Consider the following 12,163-nt stretch of genomic DNA (forward strand, 5'->3'; position numbering starts at 1 on the left):
TCCTGCCTCTTTTCCCCCTATTTCCATTTTTCCTCCCTTCTCCCCCCTTTTCCTTCCCCTTTTCTCCCCTATTTCCCCCCTCACCCCCTCTGCACCCCCCAGGCCTCAGCCCCTTCCAGCAGAGCCTGGCCATGGACCGGCTCCACCGCATCATCGGGGTCCTGCAGAAGCCCCACATGGGGTGAGCGCTGCCCCCCCCCCACCCCACCCCATAGCCCCCCCCATGGGAGGGCGGGCGGGAGGTCCCCCCGCCCGCTAGGGGGCGCCTCCCCCCTCACCGGTGCCCTTCCCTCCCGCCGCAGCTCCCGGTACCTGCCCACGCTGCTGCAGGTGGAGGGGATGCTCCGGGTCTGGTTCCCCCACGTGACCCCCAAACCGGGCCCCTCCCCCCGCAGAGTGACCCCGGATGCGTGACCCCTCCCCCCACCCCCCTCCCCCCTCCATTTCCCACTTTAGGCCTTTTTTTTTGGGGTATTTTCTCATTTAATCGGGATTTTGTGACCGGGGGAGGGGGGAGGGGCAGGACCCCCCCCTTGACCCCCCCTCCCCCTCAAGTGGGGGTGGGGAAACCCCACTGCCCCCCCCCATCAGAAGCAAGGGGGGGGAGGGGGAAGGGCCAACCCCCCCCTTCCCCCCAACTGGTGACCTCTGACCCCGTGACCTCCCCCCCCCCCCCAAGCGCTGACCTTTCCCGCGGGACAAACCCCGCCCCCTTGTCCTAAACCACCTTCCGTGCGTCATAAGCCCCGCCCAGCGCTGCTCGCGACGTCACTTCCGGTTCCCGCTCGGTGGCGGTGAGTGCGGCCCGGTCCCTCCGGTTGAAAAGGGGTTTTTGGGGGGGGGGGGGGGGTGGGTCACGGGAGGGGCCTCGGTTCATCCCCGCCCCCACCGCTGCAGCCCCGCTCCCCCCATGGCGAATCACCTCCGGTTCTGGGGCCGCACCGTCATGGTGCGCAACGGCAACGTGGAGGCGGCCTACAGCGCGCTCAACAGGTGAGGCCCCGCTGGTGGCGGAGGAGGAAGCGGCCCCCAGCACCGGAACCCTCCGCTGAACCGAGGCCTCCGCCGCAGGATCCTGACGCAGGACGGGCTGGTGGAGAGCGTGCGGCGCGGGCGCTACTACGAGAAGCCGTGCCGGCGGCGGCAGCGGGCGGCCTACGAGGCGAGCCGGCGGGTGTACTGCGCGGAGATGGGCCGCAAGCTCGGCTTCCTGGCGAGGAGCAACCGGCAGGACCCGTGGCTCGGCTGCTAATGGCGGCCGCAATAAAGGCTCCCGCTGCCCTCACAGCGCCTCCGGGTGTCGTCATCGCCGCGGCGAGCTGCGATTGGGGGGGGAGAGGTGGCAATCATTGCGGGGTGGGCGGGGGGAAGCGCAACAGAGCCTATCAGGGGAAGGGGGTGTTATTCGCCAGCCAATCGGGGCACGCGCGGGTCTTTTCCACCAATCACCGCGCCCGCCCGCTGGGGACGCTCCGTCCTCTTGCTTCCGCCCAAAGCCCCGCCCGCCTTCCCGCCGTGCCCCGCAGCGCGCAGGCGCTGTGGCGTCATTTCCGGTTCCGACGCGACGTGCCGTCACCGTCAGGGGCCGCCGAGCGGGCCCCGGCCGCGCCCGGTGAGAGAACGGGAACGGGAACGGGAACTGGGCCGGGAACGGGAGCAGGACTGGGAACGGGGGTGGGGCTGAGAACGGGAGCGGGACTGGGAACGGGAATGGGAGCGGGAACGGGGCCGGGAACGGGAATGGGAACGGGAGCGGGAATGGGGCCGGGAACCGGAATGGACCGGGAATGGGAACGGGGCCGGTACCGGGAACGGGAATGGGAGCAGCAGTTCCAGTGGAGCCGGGGCCGGGAACAGGAATGGACTGGGAATGGGAACGGGACTGGGAATGGAAACGGGACCGGGAATGGGAATGGGAGCAGCAGTGGGGCCGGGACCGGGAACAGGAATGGACCGGGAATGGAAGCAGGAATAGGAATGGGAGCAGGGCTGGGACCAGGACTGGAAATGGGACCGGGAGCGGGAACGGGAATGGGAGCAGCAGTGGGGCTCGGACCGGGAACAGGAATGGACCGGGAATGGAAGCAGGAATAGGAATGGGAGCAGGGCTGGGACCAGGACTGGAAATGGGACCGGGAGCGGGAAGGGGCTGAGAACGGGAGCGGGACTGGGAATGGGAGCGGGGCTGGGAACGGGAACGGGGCCGGTAATGGGAATGGGAGTGGGAACGGGAACGGGAGCAGCAGTTGCAGTGGAGCCGGGGCCGGGAACAGGAATGGACTGGGAATGGGAGGAACGGGACTGGGAATGAAAACAGGGGCGGGAACGGGAGCAGCAATGGGGTCGGGACTGGGAACGGGAATGGAAGCGGGAATAGGAACAGGAACGGGAGCGAGGCCAGGAATAGGAGTGGGAATGGGAGCAGGAACAGGAATGGGGCCGGGAACAGGAATAGGAGCGGGAATGGCAATAAGAATGGGACCAGGAATAGGAGCGGGCATGGGGCAGGGACCGCGAGCAGGAATGGGGCTGGGAATGGCAATGGGGGCAGGAACGGGAATGGGGCCGGGAACAGGAATAGGAGCGGGAATGGCAATGAGAATGGGGCCAGGAATAGGAGCGGGCATGGGGCAGGGACCGCGAGCAGGAATGGGGCTGGGAATGGCAATGGGGGCAGGAACGGGAATGGGGCCGGGAACAGGAATAGGAGCGGGAATGGCAATGAGAATGGGGCCAGGAATAGGAGCGCGCATGGGGCCGGGACCGCAAATGGGAGCAGGAATGGGGCTGGGAATGGCAATGGGGGCAGGAACGGGAATGGGCACGGGGGGGGGATAGGAGGGTGCTGGGAGAGGACCGAGGCTGTGGGGAGCCTGCTCCGTTCCCCACTGCTCCATAGGGAAACCGCGGCTCCCCCATCCCAGGCCGCGGCTCGGAGCTTCCTGAACGGACTCCATGGCGCTTCCCAATGGGATCAGTGGTGGTGGTGGGGGGGGGGTCATTAACCATCCCTGCGTCCTTGGCTGCCTGACGGGCTCGGGCCCCTCTCTTGGCAGGATAAGGCCCGTGGGGCGCTGGGCGCCATGGCGCTGTCCAAGCGGGAGCTGGATGAGCTCAAGCCGTGGATCGAGAAGACGGTGAAGCGGGTGCTGGGCTTCTCGGAGCCCACCGTGGTCACGGCCGCCCTCAACTGCGTGGGCAAGGGCATGGACAAGAAGAAGGCAGCGGGTACGGGCTGGGGGCCGCATCCTGCTCCCGGGGCTGGCTCAGAGCACAGCGGCCGCACCGGCGTCCTCCCGCCTTGGAACGGGTGAAGGAAAGCAGGATGGAGCCAAGATTTTGGGTCCCAAAAGGAGGATTTTGCCGGTTTTGGATGCGTTTTGGCTTGCTGTTTGGAGCCGGTTTCGGCCCTTCGTTGCCGGGCTTGGAAGCAGCAGCGTTCCCGGATCCTGGAGCAGTTGGGATCATTCCCATCCCTTTCCTTACCCAATCCCTCCTCTTTTTCCAGACCACCTCAAGCCCTTCCTGGACGATTCCACGCTGCGCTTTGTGGACAAGCTCTTTGAAGCCGTGGAAGAAGGGCGAAGCTCCCGGCATTCCAAAGCCAACAGCGACCGGAACCGCAAGCGGGAGCTGAAGGTGATTATTCCCTCTTCGTGCCTTTGCTGATGGGGGCTTTCCCTATGGATCTGCGCTGCTTCCCGAGGGGTACGGCTTGGAATGCTTCAAGGTCAAGAGGAAAGGCGCTGGTTTTCCATAAGGGAAGCGGGAGCCTTCCCATTCCCGTGCTTTTCCTTTGCTTCTTCCCCAGTTTTCGCTTGGCTCAGCCTTGCCTTTCCTCCTCATCACCTTCGCGTCGGCAGCGTGGGGCTTTCCTGGGATGCGATGCTCCCAGCGCTCTTCCCAATGGCTCTTCCCGACAGGGCTCTCTCCGTTGCCTCATCTTGGAGGGGTTTCGTTCCCGGTTTTCCATCGGGAATCAATAGAAGGGGGGGGGATTGGGATGAGCTCTGAGGTGGAAGCTCATCCCTGTGAGGGTGCTGAGGAGCTGGGATGGGTTGAAGGGAGAAGGTTTGGATGCCCCATTCCTGGCTCCGGTTCCCATTCCAATGGGGCTTGGAGCCCCCTGCCCCTGAGCTTTGAGGTCTCTTCCCACCCATCCAGGCTGGGATTCTCTGCTCCTGATTCCAGCAGGGATTTAGGAGCTCTCCCATGGTGGGGGGGGGGAAGAAGTCTCACACATCCCAACCGCTTTTCCCTTCCTCTCTTCTCTGGAAGCCTTTGCTTCCCATCTTCTGGAATTCAACCTCTCGAACAGGGGCCGCTCTCTCTGCTGCTCCCACTTCACATTCCCAAGGGGAAGCTGCTTCCCTGTTTCTCCCAGGGCGTTTTCCATCCGCGTTAACCTCAGCGAGCCGGGATAACCCCAGCCCGGATCCGGATCTCCTCGGGCGTTCCCGGTCGGGACTTGGTTTTCCTCCCTCTTCACCCAGCGCCAGGCACCGGTTCCCACCTCCCAGAGGGAATGGAGAGCTCCCATCACCACCCCCAGCCCGGATCCCTTCCTTCACACCTTGAGCTTCCCCTCTTCTTGGGGGCCCACCTTGGGGCTCTGCTTCCTCTCCCGTTCCCTACGGCCATGGCATAGGGCTGGGGGGTGCAGAATGAGCCCACAAAGGCCTCTTGGTGTGCTCAGCTTCCCGAACGGATCCATCCTCATCTCTTGCTCCAATCCTCTTCCTCTCCACGATTCCCGGTCTTCCAGTGTAGCCCTGCATCCACAGCACCACCGGGAGATGCTCTTTTAGGGCTGGACCCGTGGTCCAGCAACGCCAGGGCAAGGTTTTAGAGGTCCCTTTGTGCTTTGGATCTTGGAACCCCCCCCATGATGGATTCATCCTGCCGGGCTCGTGCCCATGGGGTAGCTGCTGGCTTGGGAAGGATCAGGAAGGAAAAGCCCCGCTTTCCACCCTTTATACTATGGGCAAGTCCTCTCTCTTGACCTCGTAGGTTTAACCCCAGGAAGTGCCCGAGGAAGTGGCCTTGTAGTGAAGAAGGGAAGCGCGGCTGATGGCAACCGGTGTGTACGTCCTCTTCCCACCCGACACCGTGGCAGCGCGGGCTGCAGGCTCCCCGTTGCCCTCTGCGGAGCCCACCGGCGCGGCGGTGCCTGCCCCCCGGGGCGGATGCTGAGCGGTCCTGAGCGGCCTCCGGGGCTGGGGATGCGGCCTCCGGTGGGAGAGGGCGGATGCCGACAGCCAAGGTGGAAGATGGTGGTGGAAGAGCTCGGAGCAGCTCCATTGGGAGCCTGGAGAGGGGCTCTGGATGCAGGGATGGAGGCACAGGCCCAAGGGGAATGGCTTCATCCTGCCGGAGGGGAGCTGGAGATGGGATCTGAGCTCTGAGGGTGCTGAGGCGCTGGAACGGGTTGAAGGGAGACGGTTTGGCTGCCCCATCCCTGGCAGTGCTCAAGGCCAGGTTGGACACAGGCGCTTGGAGCACCCTGCTCCGATGGAAGGTGCCCTTGCCCGTGGCTTTAGATGAGCTCTGAGGTCTCTTCCAAGCCAACCCAGGCTGGGATTCCAACATGGAAACCGGTTGATTCCCATCGGCTGAGCGAGATCTTGACTCTCTGAGGGCCAGGAGCCCCTCTTGAGCAGCAGAGAGCGAGGGTGGCTTTGACCCGCACCCATCCATCCCTGTGAGGTCTCCTTCCTGCTTTTCCATGGATCATCACTGCTGTTTGGCACGGGAATAGCTGCGAGTGCTTCCCTGGCAATTCCAAGCCCCCGCGGTGCCGGATCCGCTCCATGCGGTGCTTTCTCATCTGGAGAACCCCGGTTGGTGTTAACCCCAGCTTTCCCCTTTGTCTCCTTTCCCATCAGGATGTGTTCGGGGACGACTCGGAGGTATCCAAGGAATCCTCCGGGGTGAAGAAGCGGCGCATCCCTCGCTTCGAGGAGGTGGAGGATGAGCCGGAAGTGATCCCAGGCCCGCCGTCGGAGAGCCCGGGAATGCTGACCAAGCTGCAGGTGAGCCTGCGCCGCCGTGGGTCAGGATGGAATTCCATCCACCTGGAATCCCAACCGGGAGCAGCCTCAAGCCTTGGCTGCCCCGTTGGGGTCACGGTGATGGGAAGGTTCTCCATGGCTCCTGGAGGCTGTTTTGGGGGGGGGTGATGGATGTGGTCCTACCCCCCCCGCCACCCCCGGTGCTATGGGGACCGTGGTGTTAGAGGGGGAGGAAGGCTCAAGCCCCACTTCTCTCCCCTCAGATCAAGCAGATGATGGAGGCGGCCACGCGGCAGATAGAGGAGAGGAAGAAGCAGCTCAGCTTCATCAGCCCCCCGACGCCACAGGTACCGCGGGCGCGTCCCCCAGCACCCACAGCACCCTTCGCACCCACCGCAAGCTCTTCCTCTCTCTCCCCCCGCAGCCCAAACTCTCCTCTTCCTCCCAATCGGAACGCCTGCCCATCGGCAACACCATCCAGCCCTCGCAGGCGGCCACCTTCATGAACGACGCCATCGAGAAAGCCAGGAAAGCCGCCGAGCTGCAGGCCCGCATCCAGGCGCAGTTGGCTCTCAAACCCGGGCTCATCGGCAACGCCAACATGGTGGGCTTGGCCAACCTGCACGCCATGGGCATCGCGCCGCCGTGAGTAACCCCCCTGCTCCCGGCTCCATCCCACTCTGGAATGCCGGGAGAGGGGTAACGAGTGGGATTGGAGCCTCAGCAGGGGCTTTTATAGGAACGAGTTCCATAGGAAGCAAGGGAAATGGGGTTTGTTTCGTCCTTGAGGGAGATTCCCAATGGCCACAAGTGGGATTTGAGGCCTTTCTGGTGCCCTCCGTGAGATCTCAGAGGTGGGGTTGGGAATTTGGGTGCTTCCCGTGGAGTTCAGAGCTTGCAGCTCAGCAAATCCAAGCATTCCCAGCGCTTCCATGGCCACTGAGGGCATGGATGGCGACGCCAGCATTGCCTTGGGAATTTGGGTGCTTCCCATGGAGCTTGCAGCTCATCCAGTCCCAGCATTCCCAACGCTTCCATGGCCACCAAGGTTGTGGGAATGCTTCCATGGATGGCGACTCCAGCACCGCCTTGGGAATTTGGGTGCTTCCCATGGATTTAGAGCTTCCATCTCATCCAGTCCAAGCATTCCCAACGCTTCCATGGCCACCAAGTTTGTGGGAATGCTTCCATGGATGGCGACTCCAGCACCGCCTTGGGAATTTGGGTGCTTCCCATGGATTTAGAGCTTCCATCTCATCCAGTCCAAGCATTCCCAACGCTTCCATGGCCACCGAGGGCACGGGAACGCTTCCACGTTGGCAATCCCAGATCATTCCAATGTTTTACGGGGCCATCCCTTCTCTTGGCGGCAGGAAAGTGGAGCTGAAGGATCAGACCAAGCCCACGCCGTTGATCCTGGACGAGCAGGGCCGCACGGTGGATGCGAGCGGCAAGGAGATCGAGCTGACGCATCGCATGCCCACGCTGAAGGCCAACATCCGGGCCGTCAAGCGGGAGCAGTTCAAGCAGCAGCTGAAGGAGAAGCCTTCCGAAGACCTGGAATCCAACACGTACTTCGACCCCCGCGTTTCCATCACCCCGGCGCAGCGGCAGAAGCGAACCTTTAAATTCCATGAAAAAGGCAAATTTGAGAAAATAGCCCAAAGGTTGAGAACCAAGGTACCGGGAATGGGGGCGGAGAGCAGGGAGGAAGGGGAAGGCTCTTGTTGGGGGTTCCAGGAGAAGGGCTGTGGATGAGGGAAGGTGCCGTTGGGAATGAGCTTTGTGTGCCCGTTTCCATGCGCTCAGGCTCAGCTGGAAAAGCTGCAGGCGGAGATCTCGCAAGCTGCCCGGAAAACCGGGATCCACACGTCCACCAAGCTGGCTCTCATCACCCCCAAGAAGGAGCTGAAGGAAGGGGAGATCCCGGAGATCGAGTGGTGGGATTCCTACATCATCCCCAACGGCCTCGACCTGTGAGTGGTTCGTTCCAGAGGTTGGGATCAGTCTCCATGGGGTGATGTGGATCTTGCTGGGCGTTGATGCTCTTATCAGCCATGCTCTCCCAGGTGCCTGCTGGGGAACTTAATGGATTTTGGCCCAGAATTCCTAGAATGGTTTGGGTGGGAAGGGAGCTTAAAGCTCCTCCAGCTCCAATCCCTACCACGGGCAGGGATGCCTTGGAGCAGCTTGCTCCAAGCCCCTGTGTCCAACCTTGAGCACTGCCAGGGATGGGGTTGTGCCCGGAGCTGTATTCCCTGCCCATGGATACGTTTCCTAAGGGAACACGGGAATGGGAGGCTGTGGGAGCGCTGCGCTCACCCCCAGCCCTTTCCCATGTAGAAAAGGCGGAACGTCTTCCAAGAGGGACGAGTACTTTGGCATCACAAACCTCGTGGAACACCCGGCCCAGCTCAACCCACCAGGTACCCCCAGTTCTGATCCACACTGCCTCAGCACATCCCATCTCCAGAGCCGTTCCCTTTGTCCTGCCCCTTCCATCCCTGCATCCCGAGCCCCTCTCCGGGTTTCCTGCAGCCTCTTTAGGCTCTGCTCTAAGGGCTCCCCTTCTCTCCTCCAGGCTGACCCAGCCCTGCTCCAACAGCTCCACATCCCTCTGCTCCTGGCCCCAACATTTCAATCCCCCCGAAGAAAACCAGACCCCCCCCCCATCGTCTTTTCCCCTATTCCCTGTGTGCTGCAACCCCTCCACAGCATCACGGGGCACGGTATTCCCGGTTTTCCTTTGGAGATTCCCATTCTCCATCCCTTGTTCCCGCAGTGGACAGCGACACCCCCGTGACTTTAGGGGTTTATTTAACCAAGAAGGAGCAGAAGAAGCTGCGGCGCCAGACCCGCAGGGAGGCCCAGAAGGAGCTGCAGGAGAAGGTCAGGCTGGGCCTGATGCCACCTCCGGAGCCCAAAGGTGAGGCCATGGGGGCCATGGGGCCATGGAAACCTCATCCCAAACCCCCAGGATCCTTTGGAATCTCCATTCCCATTCCCTTTGCAGTCCGGATCTCCAACTTGATGCGGGTTTTGGGCACGGAAGCTGTGCAGGATCCAACCAAAGTGGAAGCGCACGTGCGAGCCCAGATGGCAAAGAGGCAGAAGTAGGTGGAACGTTGGGGTTTGGGGGCTCCTTTTGGGATGCATTTGGGAAGGGATGGGGGAAATACAGGGTTGGTTTGAGCCCATTGGGGCTGCTGGAGGGATCCCTCGTGCCATGAGGCTCATCCCTGTTATTCCTGAGCCTTCCATGGAGGATGAATTAGGGATGCATTTGGGAAGGGATGGAGGAAAGATGGGGTTGGTTTGAGCCCATTGGGGCTGCTGGAGGGAAGGATCCCTCTTGCCATGAGGCTCATCCCTGTTCCTGAGCCTTCCATGGAGGATGAATTAGGGATGCATTTGGGAAGGGATGGAGGAAAGATGGGGTTGGTTTGAGCCCATTGGGGCTGCTGGAGGGAAGGATCCCTCTTGCCATGAGGCTCATCCCTGTTCCTGAGCCTTCCATGGAGGATGAATTAGGGATGCATTTGGGAAGGGATGGAGGAAAGATGGGGTTGGTTTGAGCCCACTGGGGCTGCTGGAGGGATCCCTCGTGCCATGAGGCTCATCCCTGTTATTCCTGAGCCTTCCAGGGAGGATGAATTAGGGATGCATTTGGGAAGGGATGGGGGAAAGATGGGGTTGATTTGAGCCCATTGGGGCTGCTGGAGGGAAGGATCCCTCTTGCCATGAGGCTCATCCCTGTTCCTGAGCCTTCCATGGAGGATGAATTAGGGATGCATTTGGGAAGGGATGGAGGAAAGATGGGGTTGGTTTGAGCCCACTGGGGCTGCTGGAGGGATCCCTCGTGCCATGAGGCTCATCCCTGTTATTCCTGAGCCTTCCAGGGAGGATGAATTAGGGATGCTTTGGGATGTTTGGTGCCTGCTGCATCCCCGTGTGTGTGTGCAGAGCCCACGAGGAGGCCAACGCCGCCCGGAAGCTGACGGCCGAGCAGCGGAAAGCCAAGAAGGTGAAGAAGCTCAAGGAGGACGTGTCGCAGGGGGTCCACATAGCGGTGTACAGGTGAGGCTGACCCCCTCCTCCATCCCTCCATCCATCCCTAAGGAATGTGGGGCCGGAGCAACGACTCCCACGTGGAAACCCCCTCAACACAATGGGTGCAATGTGGAGCGGTGCCGCTGGGGTTGATGCTTCCCTGCTTGTTCATGGCCACAAAGAAGGGGCTTGGGATGGGCTCTTGGGATGCGGCTCATCCCGACGGAGCCGTGGCAACGCCTTGGGCCTTATCCCGCTGCAGGGTGCGGAACTTGAGCAACCCAGCCAAGAAGTTCAAGATCGAGGCCAACGCGGGGCAGCTCTACCTGAGCGGGGTGGTGGTGCTGCACAAGGACGTCAACGTGGTGGTGGTGGAAGGAGGTGAGGCCCGGGAATGGCGCAATTCCCAGGGGGAAAACCGCTGCTTCCTCCTTGGCTTCTGATCCCGGCTTCCTTTCCAGGCCCCAAAGCACAGAAGAAGTTCAAGCGGCTCATGCTGCATCGGATCAAATGGGATGAGCAAACGGCGGCCACCAAGGGCGAGGGTGAGTTTTTTGGGGGGATACTCCCCCCGTTCCTCTTTTTTTGGGCTGAAATTCATGGATTTTGGCTGGTTTTGGGGTTGGGTTTCAGATGAGGAGGAGTCCGATGAGGAGGCTGTGAAGAAGAGCAACAAATGCTCGCTGGTGTGGGAGGTGAGTCGGTGTTCCCAAGGGATCTGCCCCTGTCCGGGCGGAGGGGGAAGCGCTCTTCCAAGGCTTGGGAATGGAGGCAAAGCACCTGCCGGGGCAGGGGTTGCAATGGGAGGAGCTTGAGGATCGCGGCCATCCCAAACAGCTCCCATCCCAAACGCCATCCATCCCAAACTAACATCCCAAACGCCATCCATCCCAAACTAACATCCCAAACAGCTCCCATCCCAAACAGCTCCCATCCCAAACGCCATCCATCCCAAACTAACATCCCAAACAGCTCCCATCCCAAACGCCATCCATCCCAAACTAACATCCCAAACGCCATCCATTCCAAACAGCTCCCATCCCAAACGCCATCCATCCCAAACAGCTCCCATCCCAAACGCCATCCATCCCAAACTAACATCCCAAACAGCTCCCATCCCAAACGCCATCCATTCCAAACAGCTCCCATCCCAAACGCCATCCATTCCAAACAGCTCCCATCCCAAACTAACATCCATCCCAAACTAACATCCCAAACGCCAGCCATCCCAAATGCCATCAGTCCCAAACTCCCATCCCAAACGACATCCATCCCACACTAACATCCATCCCAAACTCCTATTCCAAACAACTTCCATCCCAAACTTGGGCCATCCCAAACCATTTCCATCACAAATTCCATCCCAAACCCCCCATCCCAGGTGGCCGGGATCACGTGATTCCCCCTGTTCCCATCACCAACAGCCCCCAGGCCCCCCTTCAGGCTTCACCCCGTTTCCTTCCCCCCCCCCTTGGAGCCTCCTTTCCCCATAGGATCCATCCCTTCCCTTCCCCCCCCCCCCCCCCCCCTTTGGAGCCTCCTTTCCCCACAGGATCCACCCCATTCCCTTTTCCCCCCCTTGGAGCCTCCTTTCCCCATAGGATCCATCCCTTCCCCCCCCCCCCCCCCCCAGGATCCACCCCATTCCCTTCCCCCCCCCCCCCCTTGGAGCCTCCTTTCCCCACAGGATCCACCCCATTCCCTTTCCCCCCCCCCCTTTGGAGCCTCCTTTCCCCATAGGATCCATCCCTTCCCCCCCCACCCCCTCAGGTTTCACCCCATTCCCTTTTCCCCCCCTTGGAGCCTCCTTTCCCCATAGGATCCACTCCTTCCCCCCCCCTTCAGGCTTCACCCCATTCCCTTTCCCCCCCCTTGAAGCCTCCTTTCCCCACGGGCTCCATCCCCCCCCAGGGCACCGCCAAGGACCGCAGCTTCGGCGAGATGAAGTTCAAGCAGTGCCCCACGGAGAACATGGCCCGGGAGCACTTCAAGAAGCACGGGGCCGAGCACTACTGGGACCTGGCCCTCAGCGAGTCCGTGCTCGAGGGCACGGATTGAGCCCCCCCCCCCCCCCCTTTCCGCCATTAAAGACCTATTTTTTA

At 61.6% G+C, this 12,163-nt stretch overlaps 2 protein-coding genes across 2 annotated transcripts; both read left to right on the forward strand.

The window, feature by feature from the left end:
- The first annotated feature begins 906 nt into the window (after nt 1-906).
- On the forward strand, nt 907-1,282 carry MRPS21 (mitochondrial ribosomal protein S21). Its single transcript, XM_061443968.1, has 2 exons — nt 907-993; nt 1,072-1,282. The coding sequence occupies exons 1-2, from the start codon at nt 911-913 to the stop codon at nt 1,250-1,252; spliced, it is 264 nt and encodes an 87-aa protein (XP_061299952.1). The 5' UTR covers nt 907-910; the 3' UTR covers nt 1,253-1,282.
- Nucleotides 1,283-3,058: 1,776 nt separating this feature from the next.
- On the forward strand, nt 3,059-12,146 carry PRPF3 (pre-mRNA processing factor 3). Its single transcript, XM_061443967.1, has 15 exons — nt 3,059-3,228; nt 3,509-3,639; nt 5,886-6,032; nt 6,275-6,358; nt 6,436-6,656; nt 7,385-7,691; nt 7,821-7,987; nt 8,355-8,437; nt 8,794-8,937; nt 9,025-9,124; nt 9,975-10,088; nt 10,324-10,442; nt 10,523-10,606; nt 10,695-10,756; nt 11,973-12,146. Exons 1-15 carry the CDS (start codon nt 3,084-3,086, stop codon nt 12,117-12,119), a joined length of 2,055 nt encoding a protein of 684 aa, XP_061299951.1. The 5' UTR covers nt 3,059-3,083; the 3' UTR covers nt 12,120-12,146.
- Nucleotides 12,147-12,163: the final 17 nt, after the last annotated feature.

This window comes from Pezoporus flaviventris, unplaced genomic scaffold (genome assembly GCF_033815535.1).
Source record: "Pezoporus flaviventris isolate CSIRO_AGI_PZ_B2104156 unplaced genomic scaffold, CSIRO_AGI_Pfla_v1 ptg000587l, whole genome shotgun sequence".
Lineage (NCBI taxonomy): Eukaryota > Metazoa > Chordata > Aves > Psittaciformes > Psittacidae > Pezoporus > Pezoporus flaviventris.